This window comes from Gorilla gorilla, chromosome 4 (assembly GCF_029281585.2).
Source record: "Gorilla gorilla gorilla isolate KB3781 chromosome 4, NHGRI_mGorGor1-v2.1_pri, whole genome shotgun sequence".
NCBI classification, from domain to species: domain Eukaryota; kingdom Metazoa; phylum Chordata; class Mammalia; order Primates; family Hominidae; genus Gorilla; species Gorilla gorilla.
The window spans coordinates 11,567,186-11,589,925 of NC_073228.2; the positions used below are offsets into that span (position 1 = coordinate 11,567,186).

At 48.9% G+C, this 22,740-nt stretch overlaps 1 protein-coding gene and 1 long non-coding RNA gene across 14 annotated transcripts in view; one reads left to right on the plus strand and one right to left on the minus strand.

The window, feature by feature from the left end:
• LOC129533973 (uncharacterized) overlaps positions 1–22,740 on the plus strand; it is a 57,123-nt gene that overhangs the window by 19,617 nt on the left and 14,766 nt on the right. The gene's annotated exons all lie outside the window — the stretch shown is intronic.
• The window catches only part of RNF213 (ring finger protein 213), a 139,352-nt gene continuing 117,821 nt past the window's right edge, over positions 1,210–22,740 (minus strand). For 11 of the 13 annotated variants that reach the window (XM_063706018.1, XM_063706017.1, XM_055389513.2 and 8 more), the window contains 20 exons: positions 22,353–22,543; positions 20,912–21,043; positions 19,629–19,739; positions 18,961–19,203; positions 18,541–18,622; positions 17,728–17,762; positions 15,808–15,902; positions 14,541–14,697; positions 13,801–13,981; positions 12,469–12,560; positions 11,615–11,866; positions 10,372–10,504; positions 9,922–10,005; positions 9,123–9,303; positions 8,662–8,863; positions 6,871–6,948; positions 6,180–6,374; positions 5,630–5,719; positions 5,351–5,535; positions 1,210–2,226 (listed from right to left, as the gene is read on the minus strand). In XM_063706018.1, the coding sequence (XP_063562088.1) occupies positions 2,073–2,226; positions 5,351–5,535; positions 5,630–5,719; positions 6,180–6,374; positions 6,871–6,948; positions 8,662–8,863; positions 9,123–9,303; positions 9,922–10,005; positions 10,372–10,504; positions 11,615–11,866; positions 12,469–12,560; positions 13,801–13,981; positions 14,541–14,697; positions 15,808–15,902; positions 17,728–17,762; positions 18,541–18,622; positions 18,961–19,203; positions 19,629–19,739; positions 20,912–21,043; positions 22,353–22,543 (2,873 nt within the window). In that variant the 3' untranslated portion in view covers positions 1,210–2,072. Of the gene's footprint in view, positions 2,227–5,350; positions 5,536–5,629; positions 5,720–6,179; positions 6,375–6,870; positions 6,949–8,661; positions 8,864–9,122; positions 9,304–9,921; positions 10,006–10,371; positions 11,487–11,614; positions 11,867–12,468; positions 12,561–13,800; positions 13,982–14,540; positions 14,698–15,807; positions 15,903–17,727; positions 17,763–18,540; positions 18,623–18,960; positions 19,204–19,628; positions 19,740–20,911; positions 21,044–22,352; positions 22,544–22,740 lie in introns of those variants that run through there. The other 2 variants (XM_055389519.2, XM_055389518.2) reach the window with 2 other exon arrangements.

Sequence of the window (22,740 nt, forward strand, 5' to 3'; positions counted from 1 at the left end):
AGGTGTAAGCGTTTCAGTCCCAGATCGGCTACAGGGAGTGGCGCTCAGCTCCACTGTGGAGTCGCCAGGCTGCTGTCATTTTGTCCAGAGGAAAAGTCTACCATCTCACATGTGAAGGCAGAGCATGTTTTCTATGTGCACAGTCTGAACATACTACTTCATGGGTGCTTCTAAAGGACATTTCCACAAAGAACACAAACGATTCCCAAAAGCCTAGCTGATGTCTATGTGCCATAAATAGAAGCTCTGCCCCCAGAGAGAAGAGTTCTTTAGCAGCAAAACTCCAGTTTGTTAAGACAGGTGTGACAAGTAAAATAAAATTCATTTTTTTTTTTGCCTCTGCTAGGCCAGTATATTTCTCTACAAACAAGATAATGCAAGATTTGACAGTTAAGGCTTTGAAGCACAGCACACAAAATGAAACAATTTAAAACCCCTTCATAAAAATGGGAAAAATTCCCAGGCCAAAGGAAAAAAAAAGCCTTCACAGGAAGAGACTGACACTTGACTCCCCCCTGCTGAGGTGTGGCCAGTGAGTCTGGGTGTGAGCTGCCACCTGACAGCCAGCTCTGAGGTATCAAAGGAGCTCTGAGTGCAAGTTGAAGACTTCAGCAAGCCAGCCCCCGGCCCTCACACCCGTTCATAGGCAGTCGGAATGCAGATCTCGGTGGCAGGTGGCTCTGCACAGTCCAGAGTGATAAAACAATCACAGATGACTAAATGCCAGGGACTGTGTGAAGTCATTTACTGCCTGCAGTCTGGGTCACTCTGCCCTTCATCAGACACTGGTGGCACCATGACAGTGAGGAGAACGGAGCACAGTTCCTTCCGTGCCTCCTGCCGGCGCTGCTCAAGGTGTGCATGGCTGAGTCCTGGACAAGCATTTTGTATTTTTGTAGCTCTCACTCCTTAGGCCCAATTTCAAGTTAAGTCGTTAACTCATGTAGAATGAATATTAAGGATACTGCCTCTAACATATCAATAGCTGTGCTGAGCTGTCTAGGAAGAGAAATTAGTCCAGAGAGGTCCTAAGTATCAAAGCAGATTTTGTCAAGAAAAAAGGCAACACTTCAGTGAGAAAAGCAGCACAAGATCCGGGCTCGGGGACTCTTTTCCCTCTTTCCGAAACATAACTGGTTTTGTATGTGCTCTGAGTCCTAGTTTTTATGTCTTGGCTGAGAACCACAGAAAGGACTAGATATTCATACATGTGAGAGCACACTGAGACTGCATGTTTATTTGGCATAATGCTAGAAAAAAGTCCGCAAAGAACTGCCAGAACCAGGCCTGTGACCAAGTTTACAGTCATCTAGTTTCTCTTATAATTTCCAAATGTCAGATCAGAAGAATCTTTGGCGATTAATCCACTCTCCATTTTATGCGTGAGAAAACCAAGGCCCTGATGGTGTCCCTGGTCCAAGTCCAGTGCCTTTCACAATGAGGCTTTTGGCTCTTACCCTCTGAAGTGGGGCAGTGGCTCACTGTGAGGGGAGAGGGTCAGATCTTGTTAGTTTGATCTTAAGGCACTCACAAAATGCCCTGATTTTTCTTGTCTTTGTGAGAAGACAAAAAACAGTCTGGTAGTTTTTCACATCATCGCGGGAACCCAGAAATATATGTACAATACTCAGAATTTAAGGGAATGGAAGAAAGAAGAAAATGAGATTCTCTTTTGTGAGTACAGAATTAGAAAAAAAAAAAAGGGGGTGGGCAGTGCCAGAGGCGAACGGGCACAGGTCATTACTGCATGTGTGGCTGAGCTACAAGTCTCCTGGAATGTAAACAATGTTGGTTTATTTCCAATTTCATCTAATTTTCATTGTCATCTCCCAATGAACAGTACTCATAAAATGATGAGAAAGTTTCAGAACATGTATGTACATGGTTCAGAAACAGCTCGGCTTTCAAAAAGCTGTCAGCTCAGGTAGCACGCCTTGGTCTTGAATTCGGTGCTACGCTGACAGCTCTCCTTCTGAATGCAAAGGCACCAGTCCATGATCAAGTCCACGCCGCAGACGAGGAGAGAGGAGTCTTCTCTCCAAAGTCATCCAAAGATAGCTGAGGAAATAATTCTATCTCATTTCCCGATTCCATTTCAGCACAGCAGCTGTTTTCCACACTGAGACACAGTTGGCGAGCAGTATCTCTTCTGGGAACTGAGATGCCATTTCAGGAAGAATTTCACTTTCTTTAGTTTGCATGTAACTTACGAGAGTGTCTCTCAGGCTGAAAAACCAAAGAAGAAGAGAGCATTTAAAACAGTCTCCTCAGCATGGTGGCTCACGTGTGTAAGCCCAGCACTGTGGGAGGCTGAGGTGGGTGGGTCAGTGGAGGTCAGGAGTTCAAGACCAGCCTGGGCAACATGGCGAAACCCTGTCTCTAGCAAAAATACAAAAATTAGCTGGGCACGTGGTGGTGTATGCCTATAGTCCGAAGCTACTCAGGAGGCTGAGGTGGGAGGACCACTTGAGCCCAGGAGGTGGAGGCTACAGCGAGCTGAGATTGCACAACTGCACTCCAGCCTGGGCCACAGTGAGATCCTGTCTCAAAAAAAAAAAAAAAAGGCTCCCATATAACATAAGGGGACCAATCAGTCCCCTCATGTCACTTTTTCCCGTTGTAATCAGCAGAACCAAAATGCTCGTTAAGACTTAAAATCCTAGGCCAGGCGCAGTGGCTCACGCCTATAATCCTAGCACTTTGGGAGGCTGAGGCGGGTGGATCACTTGAAGTCAGGAGTTCGAGACCAGCCTAGCCAACATGGAGAAACCCCTTCTCTAGTAAAAATACAAAAATTAGCCAGGCGTGGCGGCGGGTGCCTGTAATCCCAGCTACTCGGGAGGCTGAGGCAGGAAAATCACTTGAACCCAGGAGGTGGAGCTTGCAGTGAGCCGAGATTGCACCACTGCACTCCAGCCTGGGCGACAGAGCGAGAAAAAAAAAAAAAACCCAGAAATCCTGAGGAGCAGTTTAAGGTCAATGACCTGAGCTCCTGAACTGGGACTAGCATCCTGGGTTCAAGGCTCTGGTGCCTGACTGCTGCTTCCCACATGCAGTACACAAACACGACAGAAGCCCACGGAGCAAGCCCTGTGCTGGCCCCTTCACATGACTTTAGGCCCTCTAGCAAGGTGATGTTTATTTACAGGGTTGCATAAACAAGGCCTCACCATTCAAAAAACCTTGTATTCTATTACATGTTTCACATTAACAAAGACTGGAAATTCTCTAGGAAAGGGATCTTTTTTATCTACATGAAAAGCACAGGCTAGTAAAGACTTGTTGAAAAAGTTGAAAGAACATAAATGTATATAGTATATGCCACATAGCATAATGGAGGAAGATAGCAAATAGGAAACATATTGGTGAGGAAGACTGGAGTTTGATGATCTAGTCAGGAAAACATCAAGTTAAATCCTTACTTTACACCTAAACATAAACTGGTGAATAAAACAAGTATGTGAAAGCACAAGAAGAGAGAGGACAGGCGGGGCGCGGTGGCTCACGCCTGTAATCCTAGCACTTTGGGAGGCTGAGACGGGCAGATCACTTGAGGTCAGGAGATTGAGACCAGCCTGGTCAACATGGTGAAACCCGTCTCTACTAAAAGTACAAAAAAATTAGCCGGGCAGGTGCATGCCTGTAGTCCCAGCTACTCGGGAGGCTGAGGCAGGAGAATCGCTTGAACCCAGGAGGCAGAGGTTGCAGTGAGCTAAGATCACACCATTGCACTCTAGCCTGGATGACACAGCAAGACTCCATCTCAAAAAAAAAAAAAAAAAAAAAGGCTAGTTTATAATCCTGGGATAAGGAAGATCCTAGTAAGTGTTTTTGTATAGAGACCCTTTATAGGAAAATTCTGTCAGATTTGACTTCATAAAATTAAAGGCTGAAATAGAGCACTGTGGCACACGGCAGAGAAGATGAACCCCTGTTCTATGCAAAGAGCTCTCACAACCATTACGGAGACAAAGCGCAAAAGAAAAAGATATTAAGAGGTAATTTAGGCTGGGTGTGGTGGCCAAAGCTTGTGAATCACTTGAGGTCAGGAGCTCGAGACCAGCCTGGCCAACGTGGAGAAACCCCGTCTCTGTACTAAAATAGAAAAAATTAGCTGGGCGTGGTGGTTGGCACCTGTAATCCCAGCTACTAGGGAGGCTAAGGCATGAGAATCGATTGAACCCAGAAGGCAGCGGTTGCAGTAAGCCAAGATTGCGCCACTGCACTCCAGCTTGGGTGAGAGTGAGACACGGTCTCAAAAAATAAAAAATAAAGGCAATTCAGAGGATGATATACAAATGGGTGATAAATATAAAAAACACGTTCAGCCTCACGGTAAATGGGGAAATACAAGTGAAAATGAGATACCATTTTGGCCTTTAGATTGGCAACTATGTAAAAGATGGATAATATCCAATGTTGAATATTCTCATACACTCTTTATACATTGGTATAGCTTTTTCTATTCTTTTTTTTGTTTGTTTTTGAGACGAAGTCTCCCTCTGTTGCCCAGGCTGGAGTGCAGTGGTGCGATCTCAGCTCACTGCAATCTCCACCTCCCAGGTTAAAGCAATTCTCCTGCCTCAAGCCTCCTGAGTAGGTGGGACTGCAGGTGTGTACCACCATGCCTGGCTAATTTTTGTATTTTTAGTAGAAACAGAGTTTCACTAGTTGGCCAGGCTGGTCTTGAACTCCTGACCTCAGGTGATCCACCCACCTCGGCCTCCCAAAGTGCTGGGATTACAGGGTAAGCCTCCACACCCGGCCTAGGATAGCTTTTTCTATCAAATTTAAAATGTACCTCTCTTTGACATAGTCTACTTGTTAAAATTAGAATATATGACTTTTAGGCTGGGTGTAGTGGCTCACGCCTTTTCATTCTAGCACTTTGAGAGGCCAAAGCGGGCAGATCATTTCAGGCCAGGAGTTCGAGACCAGCCTGGCCAACACAGTGAAACTCTGTCTCTACTAAAAATACAAAAATTAGCCAGGCGTGGTGGTACACGCCTGTAGTCCCAGCTATTTGGGAAGCTGAGGCATGAGACTCGCTTGAACCCGGGAGGCAGAGGTTGCAGTGAGCCAAGGTTGCAGTGAGTTGAGATTACTCCACTGCACTCCAGCCTGGGTAACAGAGCAAGACTCTTGTCTGAAAAACACTTGTGTAATTGCTTAAAGAAAACCCAGTAGAGATTAAAACCAAAAAGCCAGTCCTCAGGTACCCTGGTAATGGCAAAAAGCAGGAAATGGGATCCTGTGGTAAGAAAAGAACTATTTTTTTGTCTATAGAAGATCACAGGAGAGACAGCACAACATTGTGTCTGCCCCGCCCCACAGGTGTGCAAATCCATACCTCCACTGAGGGCGGAAGCGCCCCTCGGTTTGGGTTTGGGGGTTCTTTAGTTTCAAGATTATCATTTCGTGCAGCTCTAGCAGGAAGGCGTCTAGGCCAATCTGATTTAGGAATGTGCTGAGGAGCTTAGCATTTTCCGGGCTCAGATCCGCTTTGTACCTTGAACTGATTTCCCCAAATGGCTCCTAAAACGACAGAAGAGCAAATGAAGCATTAAAGCCTGCAGGGAGAAGGGAGCGCAGTCTCTCTGTCCAGCAGAGAGGAAGAGACCAGACTTACTTTGTGCAGCCGCAGCAGCTGTTCAGACTTATGAGCAGACAGGAACTGCCAGAGGGCAATGGTGTGTTTTAACTGGCATCTGTTTAAGGCCTGCAGAAGGAATAGAATTCCTGAGTGGGGGCTGAGGTCTCACACCCCCACTCATGTCGTGCACCAGGGAGCCTGAGTGCTCTCCACACAGGCATTCTTCTCTTCGTTCTGCCCTGTGCTAATGTGATTTCCCTCCTTGTGAAGGCCATCTCTGTCCTATCTACCAGTTCCCTCCTGCGGCACCTCACAGTCTGCTCACATCACGCTGTTTGCAGGGGCCTCATGTACTCAGTCACATTTGGGCTCTATCTAGACTGCTGGCATTTCTAGCGTGTGTCTGTCTCTACTGTCCCTGGTGTGTCCTGTTTATGCTGGACTGACTGGGTGAGCAGTTGTTCTTGTCTCCCCATCCTTTTCAGGAGCGCCTAGAGTGGCACTCCCTGAATGCTCCTATCCCTCGCGGGAAGCAGGAGACCAGGGTGAGGGGCTGTGCTGATTTCCTTTTCGGTGTCAGACCCACCTTTAACACGTGAATCGTCTGATCACCCATTTGCAGGATGTCTTGAGTATACACATTCAGCTGCATGTTTGGATCCCCACCAGCTGTGCTCAGAAACCCCAGAGTGACTTCTACAACAGACAGCACTTCACAGGCATCGCTGTAGGACTGCAGCTGTCCACTGATGGCACTAATGACCGAGCTGGGGAGGGAGTCCTGGGAAATGAAAAGCAGGAGAGGGATGTCTGTGGGCTGGGTTTCTGGCGTCTCACTACCTGGTAAGATAGCCGAGCCCCTTCACTGCCCAAGCCACATGCGGGGCCGACTCTCTAACAGCTGACACTTGGGCGCACGGTGTGCAGGCAGTTCCTGGAGGCCATGGAGACACACAGGTCTACCTATCAGTACCCGCATGCGGAGAGCAGGGACAAATCGGTTCCATGGACTTTCCGCTTCAGCAGGCATGGCCATGACATCATTCCTAAGAATCAAACCCACAAGATGTCAATCTGCTTTTACTCTACAAGAAAACTTGCTGATTTGCTGTCTTGCTTGCTCTCTGTAAGGGAGCCCCCTGGGGTCCTCAGGGAGGCTGCAGAAACTATGGCTCACAGCAAACACCCGGGGCAAGGCTGGAGTAGGCCTAACATGGAGGGAAACACACTGAGAAGGCAGAAAGCCCCGTGCACAGGATCAGGTTTATCGGGATCACCTGTGCCATTTTGTTCTTGATGTCCATAAAGAGATGTTCATAGTTCCAGTCGTGTCTGTACACCAGAGTGGGTATTCCCTAAATTGGGAAAGAAAAAAGTTTTTTAAAATTAAATCCATCGTGGACATTTCCAGCAGATGACAAACAGAATCTGCAGCCGGAAAACTGCAGCGTAGTGCCGTGCTGCCCAGTGTATCCCTTGGCTAAGAGCGCCCCTCTCTGTCATTAACCCACCATCTATGGAAATAGTAACACAACCGGGAATCCAGCGGAGTCCTCACAGCCAATTACATGACAAGATATTGTCATATCATCGTGGCCTGCTTCGCCACAGGAGGCGCTAGGGCAACAGGTATTTGTGCATATCCCATTCAGCCACTAAAGGCACAGACCATGCACAGGCAGTCACTCTGCCAGAGGAAATGGCTGTGAGAATGAATTAAAAACAGCCTTTGGGAGGCAGAGACGGGCAGATCACGAGGTCAAGAGATCGAGACCATCCTGGCTAACATGGTGAAACCCCGTCTCTACTAAAAATACAAAAAAATTAGCCGGGCGTGGTGGCGGGCGCCTGTAGTCCCAGCTACTCGGGAGGCTGAGGCAGGAGAATGGCATGAGTGAACCCGGGAGGTGGAGCTTGCAGCAAGCTGAGATTGCGCCACTGCAATCCAGCCTGGGTGACAGAGAGAGACTCCGTCTCAAAAAAAAAAAAAAAAAAAAAAAAATCTGTGGGCTCTCACAGTTCCTGGCCCAGTTGCGGGTGGTACCGTACATAAGTACAGTAGATATGACTGCAGCTGGAAGGAACAAGTGCGTCCAGTCAAAGAACAGAGATGGGAAAGTGCCTGCTGTGTGGCTCTAGTGCATGAGGTCACGGGATGCAGTTCAGGGAAATGGGCTAAGTGGCTGGAGGCAGGGCTGGAAGGTTGGGCTGGGCCGAGCTACAGGGCCTCCCATACCAGACAACAGAGTGTCGGCTTTATCCCATATGCCATGAGAGGCCAGGCAGGGCCATCCGGCACAGGATGAAGAGAGCCAGATGTGGGTTTTAGGCCGTGGACTGAAGAACCTGGAGGTGGGCACCAGTTAGGAGTGGCTAGCAGTCCAACGTACAGGATGCTTTTAACTACAGAGTGGGCTTTGGCAGTCAGGTGAGGACACACGGAAGGCACAGCTAATGGCATCTGCTGGCTGGTTACCCATGGAGGCTGAAGGAAGAGGGGCTGTGGGGGTGGTGGTGCCATTAACTGGTAGAATCAAGACCTCAACAGTCAGCTGGGTGCAGTGGCTCACTCCTATAATCCCAGCACTTTGGGAGGCCTAGGTGGGTGGATCCCTTGAGCCCAAGAGTTCGAGACCAGCCAGGCAACGTGGTGAAGCCCCATCTCTACCAAAAAATACACAAATTAGCTGGGCATGGTGGTGCACACTTGTGATCTCAGCTATTTGGGAAGCTGATGTGGGAGGATCGCTTGAGCCCAGAGGTGGAGGCTTGGCACCACTGCCCTACAGCCTCGGTGACAGAGTGAGACCGTGTTTCAAAAAAAGACCTCAACAGTTCCTTGGGGGACTGAGGTGCAGATGGCCCTGCAGGAGAAGGCTCAGGAGAGCCCTGCGGCCCGGAGATACAGGTGGTGTGGTGGCCTCGGGAGCTGCAGGTGTGAGGGAGGAGATACAGACCAGACTGCAGGGTGAGGTGCTGCTTCCCTCTCGCGAGAAACACACCAAGGGCTGCTTGTTCACAACAGACACACCAACCAAATGAGCAGCAGTGGCAGGAGTCAGCCCTACCTTGAGGCTCAGCCGGGGCTTGCCCTGGAGGAAGCGGCTGACGATCTGCCGCTGAATCTTCTCCAGATCGAACTCCTGCACGGTCTCTCTGCCCTCCTCCACCTGGTACTGGCAGTTGGAGAGAATCAGTGGAGTCAGGTCCCGCTCCACTTCATAACTGATGACATGCAGGTCAGTGACCTCGGCGGCATCCACGGAATAGCTGAGGGGCAGAAAGACAGCGCTCAGCATCCAGGCCGGGCATGCGGGCCGAGGGCTCTACGTTGCAGGGCGCGGGCTCCTATTTCTCACAGTTGGAGCAGCGGAAAACCCCACCCAAGTATGGGGCGGGTCGCTGGTGGGGGCGGCTGAAGGAGTGAGTGTCTGTTAGGGAAGGGGCTGAAGCTTGCTTGTGTCTGCCCCACTGGGCTTAGGGACTCTGGGCTGAGCAGGCACCACTTCCTGGTGGCTCGTGCACAAACCTGTTGTTTTCCTCGGAGAGTTTTTCCACGGCGTAGACAATTTCATTGTGTAGGCGAATCAAGTAGCTGACGAGAGCGGTAGCACAGAGGCCGAGGCCCTGTCGGCGTGGCAAGAGGATCTCAAACTCAGTGTCCAGATCCAAGTCAGTGCTGCAGTAGTTTTTGGGTAGGTTGATCTCACCTTTAAACGACAGGGTTATGCTTAAGCAGAGAGGAGTTCCAACTCCTCACAGAATCTAGGCGTGGGGAGGAGGGATGCAGAAGCCATCAGCTCCACACACAGCCGGGAGCCAGGTCTCGGTTCTGCCCCATCTCATATGCTGATAGAGTTTCAAATACTTTCAGCTCCCTTTTGATGCCATATTTAGGGACTGAAGAGTACTGAGGGTTTATTTTCCTGACACATTATTTTACTTATCCAGACACCACCATCAAAAGAGACACAAGTTAAGCGTTAACAGTGCTGGCCGGGCGCAGTGGCTCGCGCTTGTAATCCTAGCACTTTGGGAGGCCGAGGCGGGTGGATTGCCTGAGCTTGGGAGTTTGAGACCAGCCTGGGCAACATGGTGAAACCCTGTCTCTACGAGGGGCTGAGGCAGGAGAATTGCTTGAATCCGGGAGGCAGAGGTTGCAGTGAGCCGAGATGGTGCCACTGCACTCCAGCCTGGCGACAGAGCAAGACTCCATCTCAAAAACAGTGCTGGGTGTTGACAGGGATGGGCCGAGTCAGGCTGACGAGAAGAGCTTTCAGACTAGGCTCTCCTGGAATGCTTAGTGGTACAGGGGACAGGACACTAACCGTTCGTCTCAAGCGATCTCCTCAGTTTGTTCCATGTAGACAGAAAGACTGTGATCCTGTTGTGAAGCAACTGCCTCAACCCATCTGTTGAACAGAATACTTGGTAAGAACCATATGATAGCAACCCCCTGAAAGGGCCAAACCACCCTAGTTACATGCTCTGCCAAGAGCCCATCTTTGCTGCTTTGTGCAGTCACAAGCATGTCTGAGGTGCTGTTTGAAGGAGTGAGCCGAGTTTGAGGAGCTAGAGAGGGAGGTGCTTTTCAGCTGTGGCGAAAGCTTCTAATATGTTTTTGGGGTTCAAGCACCCTTCACCGCATGGTAAGGGCTTACGCTATAGAGCACCCATCAGCGCCTCCTCCCCTCCGCCCCACCCTGTTCCCCTATGCAGTGATCCTTTCGAACCGCCAAATGCAGGACAGTCCTGGTCCTGTCAGAGCAGAGCCACACCTGAGCTGTGCTTGCTGAGGAAGCCTCTGATGGAGCTGTATTCAACTTGCTGGACGTTCTGGAACTGCTTCACTAGATCCCTTTGCAAGGCCAAAATCTCAGGCAGGAACTTTACCAGCCTCAGCTCTGCTTCCTGGAGAAGGGAAGACCACCCGGTAACAATTTTTATTTACCTAAAAAATGTTATTGGGGATACAGACTTTGAGACTGGCCGCGAGACTTGTATTTGTAGCTTAATCTGGTCAGTGTCATTTCCTGTGATGCAGCGTGGAGCTTGAAAACGGGAAAAGTTCTTCCCACAAGTCTACAGACAGTGCAGTGTGCTAGAAATGGAGGGCGGTGAAGAGGGAGCCCAGCCTCTATGGAGCTGACGCATCAGCCGCGTCCATCAAAGGCTGATGAAGGAAATCTGTCCCTTGGGCCCATGTAACTGGCTGGGTACGGAGAGAAGCTGCTGAAAGAAGAGACCCAGAGCTTAGGCAGCGAGGGCTGGCCTTATTCCTGGGTGTCCTTCCGAAGACCTAGGATCTAAGCATCTTCGACGTAGTGAAACTGCATCTCAGAGAGAGGCCACAGTATTGACAGGAAGTCCTTCCTGTCATTGTGAACTCATACTCCTCAACTGACCAACAGAAGTTTCCAAATCGTCTTCATCCTTGCTAGACAGCAAATAATAGTCCATGGAGAGAAGTGTTTAGACAATCTGTTGTAGAAAATGAAAGTGCAAATGGATGAAAGTTAGGAAAGTATATTTCTAATTCCAACAGCTGTGGCCAGTACACTTGACTGCTCCCCAGTACCCCAGCACCGCCGGCACACACCCACTCACTCCCGTCTTCCACGTATGCCTCGATGCTTAGGCACAGGGAGGAGTTTTGTTTGATCTGCCCATGCTCCAGCATTGTGGACAGAGAGGAACAGAGCAGCTGGGAAAGAGCTGCATCCTTTTCTGTCTGGCTGAGTGATGAGGGGAGGTCCTCTCCTGGCCTCCAGCTTCCCCACAGGTCACTGCTAATCCCAACGTGGGTGTGTATTTCGTCTGTGACTTTATGCTTCTGGCAATCGTACGGTTTGATATGTATGAAGATCTCTAGCCCTGAGTCTTCTGCTACATCCTATTCAAAATCAAAGCACTGAAATAGTCTGTTAAGAATGATTATACTACGTAAAAGCCCAGGGCCTTCAGGCCTGCTGGGGAACTCTGCACCGAAAAAGGGAGGGAGCCATAGTAAGCCAGACATACCTTCTGCAGGAAATGCCAGAGGATGGGCACTCTTTCTTGGCCATTTTTCTGTTCCACAATGTGCTGGAGGTACTCAACTGTAATTCTTTTCCTGCAGCTCCAAATCTTAGAGCAATGGACCACACTTTTCCGGGGCAGGTGGGGCAGGAAGGTCACTGGGTCACCATATATTATTTTGGCCACAGGGTTAGAGCGGATACGCTTATCTTGGCTGATGAGATTATTCATGGTGGGAAGGGTTTTATCTAGATGCTGGATGGAGAAAATGAAAAAAAAATTCTGGAAGTGAGGTATTGCTACAAACAGATTGTAACACCCAGTAACTCCACCAGTGGGTGTCTGCATATTAGGGCGTTTGTCCCCTGCTCTGAGCATGTAATCAGGTATTCCCTTTGATCTAATTTCAGTGTTGTTTGTTTATAGATGTATGTCTCCCCAAACAGAATGAGATTCAGAAACCTATATTTCTCTTACTAACATTTTGGCTGCTAGATGAGTAATTAATCTATGATTGTCAGTTCATTTTTAATGGGTATATATGTGATAGTTTATTTCTCTACCTCGTACATTACATTCTGCTGTAAAAAGTAATGGAGAGAAAAACACTGCCTGCACTTGCTGGATTCCCAGGAATTCCTCGGACTGACTTCATGACCAGCTGCAGGAGGGAAGAGCACTTGGGGACAGGAGGAGGATGGAGTGACTCGAGGTGGGGAGCATCGGAATCTGGGGCTCAGTCAAAGGCTCTTGCTGGCACCGCTACGAGGGGCAACAGGCAAGGAGCATTCAGCAGACGCCGGGACCCTTCCTTTCTGAACCGAGGAGCAACCCAGCTGTCAGCACTTACTGCTTACCTCCAGTTCAGGAGAAATCACAGCTGCGATTTCCTTTTCCCAGTTGTTCCTCATTTCTTTAGTTGACAATTCTGTGTCAAAATTTAAAAGCCCTACAAAAAAACTCCAAATGTGTAGGTTACCCAAGGCACAAAGAACACAGTAGTCTGCGTATAATAAACCCTAAATAAGTGTTTAATAGAAATAACACTCGTTTTGAGGTAATAGCTTTCTAAATTAATCTAAGTATTTTGAAGTAGTTCCTGTTGTTACCACCAACTTAATGACCTTTTGAAGATAACATCAATCTCTAAAAATTCCTCTATCCTACATAATTGTAATCTTAGACCCATTTTGAAAAAAATTACTGAAAGAACAGAACTTGAGCTCAATAGTAAGAGTGGCCCAGGCTACCGCCAGCCATCTCAGCTGCTGCCACCCAAACCCTGAGGCAGACCACACAGATGTGGAGTGCTGCGGGAACTGTCCACCTGCTTCCAGGATTCTGTCATTTCATCAGTGTGACTCTGGGTGCGCTCACTTTGCTGAAATCCCACCAGAATAAGAGGCTTAAAATAAAATCAGATTGTTCAAAATGGAAAATAAATAGGAATGCCAGTTTCAGGCAAAGAAGTACCTGAGGTGGGAGCAGATTTTCTTGTCATGGGGCAGGACTTCTTCTTGCTATTATTGTTATTATTTTAAATTAACATTGTCCTCACAATGGTCATTGTGATTTTTGCAGATTAGCAAAAGAAAATCACTTTTAATTCCACCACTCACAGATAACCATTTTACTAAGTTGTCTTACAGACCTTTTCTTTCTGTATGGATTTAAATTTTTAAAATAGAAAATTAGCTCAGTGAATACAATATTTTATAGCTTTTTTTTTTTTAACATAACTGTGGACATATAAACATTTAATCAGCACACAACTGTGATGGTGATTGATCCTTTGACACGCACGCTCTGTATGGACGACACGTGCTCCCAGCATGGTAGGGGAATGACCTACGGGGCTGACTTCGGAACTGAAGACTCCCCATGTATGCACACTGAACACCTGCGTGCAGACGCTCCCGAATACCGCAGGTCTCAGCCAGGCAGGGGCGAATGGAGGGGACAGAGCAGCTCCTTCCAGCCTGTGGGCAAGCAGAGTGCTTCCTTTTTCCAGCCCCAGGCATCGCCTTCCCTAGACATGGTTTTCTCTCTGTGTGTTCTCTCATGCTTTCCAGCAACAGCACAGACAGAGCTCAGACTGGCTGTGTGTGGGGTGGCCCACAAGTCAGCGAGCCTGCTTGCGCTGCCGTTGTGCTGTGTGATCCCCGCCCAGCCCTTGCCCCTTTCCTCACTTCTGCTAGAGAGCTGGTGCTGCTCTTGGAGAAGCCTGCGCAGGACGAGGTGGACCACTCCGATGGTCTCGTCGGCACTGTGTCCCAGCATCTTGGCCAACTGCTCCAGGTCCTTCAGGATGTGCTGCTGCAGAAAGCCTTTTGGATCCCTCGCTGGAGGCTTAATGATGTTTATCAGAGCCTGTGGGGGCAACGGAACAGAGCGTTCAGCGGGGATCTGGTTTGTAGAGAAGATGGTGAGCCTGGTAGAGGCCATAGGGAGTGGAGCACCAGCATAGAGGCGGAAGGCGGTTTCTAAGAAGAAAGCGGCGGAGTGATCCAGGTGAAAGGAAGGCTAGCAAGCGGACCGGCTGCTGGCTTTTCTGTTGTTACAGTGAGATAAAGAATTTTCAGATTGTACTGTTGGCCATCTTGGTTATGCAGTGTGCTCTTTCTTCCCTAGCTACAATGAAGACACAGGTAAAATAATGAAGATGTCAGCCTCTCTACTCCCAGATGTGGACCAAAGACACAGAGTGTTAATTTGAAGTGGATTCTGTATAATCTGGGGAGTAGTTCCCCCCATACCATCATATGCCACGGGGGGAAACATGAAGAGGTATAACTTGGATATTACTTTGTAGACTAATTATCTCCAAAACGCATAGATGGCAGCTAGGACTCGAGACAAAAGGACTCCCTGGGAAGAAGCGAAAGCAGGTTCTTCACTGAGCACATTGTTTGGCAGCACTGGGTTATACCTGGGAACTCTGGGAAGCTCCCAGAAGCAGAGCCAAGTGAGTGAGTAGCCGGATAAGGAGGAAGACCACTGGGGGCAGCCCTCGGTCACATGTCACCACGTCTCTCCGCTGCGGGTCGCCCAGCACATGGCCGGTCTGCGTTCTGTCTGCCTTGTCTCTGGAAAGAACGAGAGAACACAAGACAGAGGCTGAGGCTGGCCGCTTTGGTGCGCTGTACATTCTCAGCATTTGGAGTGAGGCTTACGGCTGAGAAGAGAGTTATGTGAAGAGTACTTGCTGTTCCACAAAGCCTGGACCATGTTCCTAAGAGTCTCTCTCATGACAGACTCGCCTTTCCGGCGGACCAGACCCGACCGCATTCTCAGCGTCAGGTGGCTGCGCTGTGTGGTATTGATGCTGATGCCCGGGCAGGGTGTTAGGACGCAGGCCTGGACCCGTCTTTTCCACTGAAGTCTGTCAGGAGAGGAGCGGTTGGGCTAAGAACAGCTAGAGTTTGGGAGGACAGTCGGCATCCCATGGGTGTCCATATTGTTCTCATCTCCCCAAAGGAAAAACCGGGATCTAAAGTCCGGCAGAGAGGAGATGCAGTGTGGCCGATGCTCTCAGTGGCAAAACTATTAGAGGATGGAGGACACTGTGACAGTTTCTGGAGAGAACATGAAAGTATTTTAAGCTGTGACTGCAGGGAACAGTCAGAATGTGAGGCCCCCACGCAGGTCCCACTCACTCTCCGAAAGGAGCGTTTAGAACCACATTCATCTCAGCATGGGATTGTGGGATCGGATTTGTACCTGGATTCTCAAGTCTGGTATTTCATAAGACTATGTCTCCTTCATTTTTCTCAAAAAATAAAGAATGGAGAAAGCTAAGATTGCTGGCAAGTGAGATGGCATCTGCTGAGACAGACGGATGCCCAGGTTTTGGTCCTGCAGACATAGATGTCCTCGTGAATTAGATCATCTGTTTATGTCATGCATATTTCTACAGAAGGTGCACCCAAGGCCCAGAAGGAAGACACCTGTATTCATATTGACAGCTGTTAATGGGTAGCCTGCTTTGCATTTTAGGGCCCAGGGAGCCAACAACAGATCAGATGCCTCCCTGCTGTGTGACTGCTGGGACTTTGGCATTGCTATTCAATATGACACAGGTCCACATGTACTGGAGTAATTAGTACTATCTTGAGTATCACTTTATCAGCTGGAATAAAAACAGCCCAACACCCCAAGGTTTGAGTACTTAGGAAATAGAACCCTGACCCACATACTTGACCAGATGAAAGCCGTCCCGAGGTTTGTGGTCAATGCCTCCAATCGGCGCATGGCAGTCAATGCAGGTGCTCTGTTCCATCGGCCTGCCACACTAGGGTGAAGACAGGGCACTAGAACCACTTCTGGAGCAGTACCATTTTATGCACAAATGCCATCATGCAAATGAACACCTCCTTATCACCGGTGGACGTGAGCACCCTCAGATTGTCTGTCCCAGTGTGTGCTTGTTTCAGGTGGGTGGAGAACCCATGGGAACAGGGTAGGTACTCACTAATGTTGCACGTGGGCAAACTGGAACTGTTTTTTAAATAAGTGAGACAATTTAAGCTTTTTTCCCAGAGTGACACTTTATAGACAAATATATAAAATTCAACCTTCCTTTCTTGTATTCAGCACTTTTTCCATCCCTCCATCTATCACACTAGCCTGTGGCACTTCATGATCTAATACCAAGAATACTAGAAGAGCTTCCAAACTGACTTCCTTATATCCATTTGGACTTTTTCATATATTAATTTTTATGAGACAGAGCCTCGCTCTGTCCTCCAGGCTGGAGTGCAGTGGCACCATCATGGCTCACTACAGCCTTGACCTCCCCAGGCTCAAGCAATCCTCCTACCTTAGCTTCCCAAGTAGCTGGGACCACACGCATGCACGCATGCACCACCATGCCCTGCTGATGCTTTGTGTTTTTTTGTAGAGACGGGGTTTCAACATGTTGCCCAGGCCAGTCTCAAACTCCTGGGCTCTAGCAATCCACCTGCCTCAGCCTCCCGAAGTGCTGGGATTACAGGTGTGACCTACCACACCTGGCTTGGACTTTTTTATTTAAAAAAATCTAATCACATAATCTACTTCCAAAGGCTCATTTTTCAAAATCAGATATTGTGCCACAATATACTGAGAGTCACAGGCTGATAACACACCAAACCAGTTACAGAATTTCAGAGCTGGGAGCATTGTTGGATAGACTCTATTTCAACGTCCTCATTTCATGGACAAGGAAGTGATTGAAGCTCAGAAAAATGAAGTGTATGTAACAGTTTTTCTCCCTCCGTATCTCTTATATACATTATTAAATGACGTGTATCAGGCTGGGCACAGTGGCTCATAATCCCAACACTTTGGGAGGCCGAGGCGGGAGGATCGCTTGAGCCCAGGAGTTCAATGTTTATAGTGAGCTATGATCATGTCACTCTGCACTCCAGCCTGGGTAAGAGAGCCAGACATATCTCAACCAAGTAAGTAAGTAAGTACTACTAACTAACTACCACGTGTCAGCTCAACCCACCAGCCTCTTGCTCAGCAAGTACAGATACTGTGTATGGAGGGCTCTAGGCTAGATGCTTGGGAATCCAGAGAGGAATAATCAACAGTTCTTCCCCCGTGGCGCACAGCCTACACGTGGCTTTTTCCTTTGGCATCTGGACCACACCTCCTCTGAGGGCTAATAATGCAGCCTGTGGTCCAGGCAACACCTTGCCATTCTATCAAGACAAGGCTCACTGACCCCATGCTGCAGTGGCTAGAAAGAATGGCTAGCAGCAGTTCCCAACCAGTAGCAATTTTCTTTCCTAGGGGACCTTTGTCAATGTCTGGTTTTAGCTGTCACACTGGGAGGAGTGGGTGCTCCTGGCATCCAGGGACTCGAGGTCAGGCATACTGCCAGACAGCCTGCAGTGCACAGGACAGCCCGTGCCGCAGAGCCACGTCCACAGTGCTGAGTCTGAGAAGCCCTGGGCTAGAAACCCTTAGCGCCATTGGCGTTGCCCTGCTCAGAGCACCCTGGGCAGTCCTCGGTGAGCCTGTGCTCTCCTGGAAGGCCGAGAGCCTCACTCTCCTGACCCACGATCCCCCTCCTCCAACCCAGGAGTGCACGCCACCCCTCAAACCCTATCTTAAATACCAAGACTCACCTCTCCCACGGAGCAAGGATGGCCGTTGGGACAAGCTGTGAAGAGAACAGGACACACATTGGCTAATGAGGTTTCACCCAATGACCCACATTGAAAAGGGAAAGCTAACTCTCTACTCTCTGGCCCTGACCACAATAGAGCATCCCACGCTAATTTGTTAAGTTACATGACACCTGCCTGAAGCTTAATAAATGTATGTTGTCAGTGAAAAATGTCTGAGTCTAATTTTATTAATTTTATCAAGTAAAGAGCAATTAGAATATAGGCCCATACCAGGGGTACTTTTGGAGGCAAGGTGGACAGGATTCTAGACCTTTCTATTTTCTTTGATTTTTTTTTGTCATGAGCATATTTTATAACAACTTTAAAAACTAGTTTTAAAATATTTACTCGGGCAACAGCAAAATTTACTTGTCATGGGTTATATGAGTCAGTCTCCCGGTTCTATATTTCATATATTTCAGAAGAGCTTTGTGTCAAAAACTTTGTTTTGTGGTGGGCCTTTGAATGCGTCTCTGATGTGGTTCCCAGTCCCTCCCTTCTCCCAAAATGGCATATTCCAGAGAACAGAAGTGCATCACAGAGGGCCTTTTCCACACGACAAAGAAATGAAATGGTTTGGATCATCTAGCCGGCGGAGTGCCAGCTCCTTCAAGCCATTCATCTTCTGCAGACGCCACCGGTAGAATGCAGGTGGTTTTGGACCCTGAGGCACAAACCACGTGGACCCCAAGTCGAACCCAATGCTTCATAGCATCTGGACACCCTTTGAAGCTCAAAGGAGTGTGGGGTCATCTAGACCCCAACACTTACTGTACCAGTGGACTCTCTCCAGACCCTTCCACCTCCGAGCTTGAGCCAGCAAGTCTTCAGGCATGGTTGGAAGAAAAGCATGCTGAAAAACAAGAAAACAGAGACAGCTCTAGATAAGTGAGCTTGTCACCTGGGTGCTGCTGCTCAGCAGGAGGCCTAGAGGAAGAAAGGGAACTCTGCTTTCCTTCTGCTGGACTTCTCAAGCTGTCTGTGAAGAAAACAGAACAGCTCCCTGTGAAATAACAAAGGGCAAGGCAAGTTTGTCACTATCTTGTGTGCTCAAGAATCAAGTGACACAAAGGCAGAGAACTGAGGAGATAAAGATGCTCAAGAGTTCCCACAGCTGCAGCTCGGTCTCTACAGTGACAAGCTCTGGGGGGTGTTCCAGTCAAGGCCGATGGAATTGTGGCCTACTCTTACCGCCATGGTGGCTGGGGAGAAGGCCAGATTCTTTAGGGGCTCCAAGAGTTCATTCTGTCCACACAGAAGGACGGCTGCAGCATGAATGGCCATTTCTGTTACCGTTCCGTCAAGGTTGCTGTCACTGGGCCCCGCCCTCAACAGTGGCAGAGAATTGTCCACGAGCGATGTTGCAAAACAGCTGATATCAGGAGGTGAAAGGATCTTGCATTCGCCAATGAATTTGCTCACAGCTTCACATTGCTGACAGGGAAAAAACTTAACATTAAGATGTATCAAAGAATATTGTGTGAATTGCTCTTAGGCATACACTGACACCAAATACACATCAAATATCAAGGTAAATATGGAGAAATCACCACCATTTGAGGGGGAAATTTTTCAGAGAAGAGAATTGTGCATATACAAACACAGCATCCACATACGTAAGCATTAATTTTGATATTCTATTTTGTTAAACATTATCTTATGTTCTTGGCTGTAGTTTTCATTATAATTCTACAAGCTTTGGGTTAAACAGAAAATAGTTCCTCCACATAACAAGGTTGAAAACCTCTATCCTAGATAAAAAAATTATGGCATGATTTGTGTTGATAACTTTCATTCTATTCAATAAAATCCCTCCAAATACTGAGACTTTGAACACAGCCCCGCAGGCGGTTACTCACCTCTGGCGTGGGGTGGAGGCTTGCATTGTGGGATCTGTACAAAATAGCCACCTCTCTAAACAGTGTTAACAGGAAGTAGGCTGACTGCTGGCTTCGGGGGGTCTTGCAGGCCTGCAAAATCAAGGGTATCAAGTAAGAATTTAAAAGCTCAACACATCTTCTTTTTTGAGATGGAGTCTTGCTCTGTCACCCAGGCTGGAGTGCAGTAGCATGATCTCGGCTCACTGCAACCTCTGCCTCTCGGGTTCAAGCGATTCTAACTCAGCCTCCCGAGTAGCTGGGACTACAGGCACACGCAACCATGTCCGGCTAATTCTTTTTTTTTTTCTTTTAGTAGACACGGGGTTTCGCCATGTTTGCCAGGCTGGTCTCAAACTCCTGACCTTGTGATCTGCATGCCTCGGCCTCCCAAAGTGCTAGGATTATAGGATAGACCCCCCCCCCCCCACCGCCGCCTGCCAGATCTACCTAAGGGCCAGAGGCCCACGAAGTTTGCATGTGAAAAGAAACTTTTCACATGCCTCAGCCTCAACCCACCAAAAGGGAAGGAGCCTTTTCCAGGCCTGGACACCTGGGGTCATGCCCCACATGGGCAGTCTTCTGGCGAGCAACTTTTGGGCTACAAAGTTCCTGAAATACTCTCAGATTAAACTCAACGCATATTTAGCAGCCAGCTTAATGACAGAAGCAACGGAATCACCATCTGTTCTTCTGACTCCTTCACTGGTCTTAGAAACTTCTGAGCAGAAAGAGGATTTTCCATTTCCTCTTTTCCTGGCACAGGGACTCAAAAAGGAAGCAAGACCAGACCAATTTAAAGGTTAGATTCTAAAAACATCTTTATATTTTTTAACTTCCCACACTATACCAACATATGTATTTTTATTAAACACACATGCATATCTGAATTATGAATACATCTAGATATGAATTTTGCTATTAATAGTTGTGTCAGCATCTTTCTTAGACTGTTTTCCCGCAGGGTCTCAAAGGAAGTAATGGGCATAAATCAAAAGGCGCTGCTGATGGACTGGGCAGATCAGCAAGACACAGCAAATCTGTCAACCCAGCTCAACTGTCGTAGCTGTCCTGTTCCAGCCACTGGTTCACGCACACTAGCCAGGTGCGCCCTGGAGGCTGTGGGCACGTGACTTCCAATACAGTGTCACGTGATGGGCCGCATCAGTGGTCCATCACCCTGCATCATTTGATATAAACCAGGGAACATGCAGGCTCCAAGGGATGCCACCTGGTATCAGAGAGAAGCCACGGGCCCACCCTACCTTCAGAGCAGTCTTAATGCCCAGTGGCTTGCACTCGAGGACAGCTTTGGCCACAGCATCACGGAGAGCCTTGTATTCATCGCCGTACACCAGGTACCTATCCATCTGGCCTGGGTGGTCCTGCTGCAGCCCCTGGAATACAGAGGTTAGTTGGGGGTGAACAATGGGAGGAATGTCTTGCAAAGAACCGTCCGAACGGGTACAGGAACCAGGTGGTCGATCATTCGAGGTTTAAAGGCAGCCAAGCTGGGATTCCCCGACCTGGCCTGAGGCAGGACAGTCTGGTGCCCTCTTCGCAGGGAGCTTCCTCCTCAGTAGACGAAGAGGTGCAAGTGCAGGGAACGCCTGCCGACGGCAGCGCTACCTGGGGAGGTGCTTGCTTCCTCCGTTTGCGGTGCACCGCGCCACACCTGAGCCCGGGTGGCTCAAGTCATGTCAACTCTAAACCCCAGGTGGTAGTCAAACAGTGCTGGGGTTCTTAGTACCATTTTTGTATCCCCTGGACAATAGGAATTTGTTAATTTCTGGGTATCTGGAAAGGACCACTGAGAGGCCTTGAAGCCTCTTTTTTTTTTTTTTTTTTTTTGAGACGGAGTCTGGCTCTATCGCCCAGGCTGGAGTGCAGTGGTGCAATGTCGGCTCACTGCAACCTCTGCCTCCCGGGTTCAAGTGATTCTCCTGCCTCAGCCTCCCGACTAGCTGGGATTACAAGCACCCACCATCACGTCCAGCTAATTTTTTTGTTTCTTTGAAGTAGAGACAAGGTTTCACCATGTTGGCCAGGCTGGTCTTGACAAACTCCTGACCACAAGTGATCCGCCCGCCTCGGCCTCCCAAAGTGCTGGAATTACAGGTGTGAGCCACTGCGCCCAGCCTGGCCTTGAAGCCTCTTATGCAATTCTTCTATTCCTAGTTCTTGCTCTTGCCTGTCTCTGCCTGCCAGAGGTAAAAAGGTCGCACCTTGCAAGCTGAACTACGTTTAATTTGCTGAAAGCAAAGTCCACAAAAATGTTCTACTTTCCTTGAGTGAAATTCAATTAGAAGTGATGCCTAATTAAAGAAGCTCTGAGGTGAGTGCCCTCACCTTGGCCCTACAGCAGGCAGTGTAAACATGATCACAAGCTGGGGCAAATCAGCTGAAGCACAGAGACAAAGGACCAGACAGACAAGCGCAGGTTTGCTTTCTGGCTCTGGGGATGCTAAGGGCAGGCGGAACGCAGAAGCAGTGGCACCATCCCTGGGTGTGAGGGTGAGGTGTGGGGGTGTGTTGGTGGGTGGTGTGAGGGTGTGGGGGTTATGAGGGTATGTGGTGGGGAGGGTGTGAGGGGGTGGGGTGTGGGGGGGGTAGGGTGTGAGGGTAGGGGGGTGTGTGGCGTGTGGGTTTGGGGTGTATGGGGCTGTGGGGGTGCATGTTTGTGTGCTGCCGGGCCCCGCTTCTCACCTGCTGCTTGACAACGTCCTTGGGAAACACCCACTGGTGCGGGCGGCCGGGCTTGGAGAGGCCCTGCACGAACTCCATCCCCCGCTGGCTGCTGAGCTTCCGCACCAGGTACACCCGGTGCCAGTCGTTCTCCACCCGGATACAGAACTGCTTGACTTGCTGCAGGTAGCACTGCTTCTCCTTGGCCATCTCTGAGAGGCCAACGAGAAAGCGGGTGAGTGGCTGGTGACTTAGGGCATTTATTGTAGGACACAAGGCCAACCAGAGGGCATCGGACCTACCCACAGGCATTCACAGAAACACATCCAGGGGAGAGGGGCTATAGAAAAGCCCAGTAGTAGTCTATTCGAAGAACTAGTTTCCCATACTTCCTGAATTTCTAAATAAC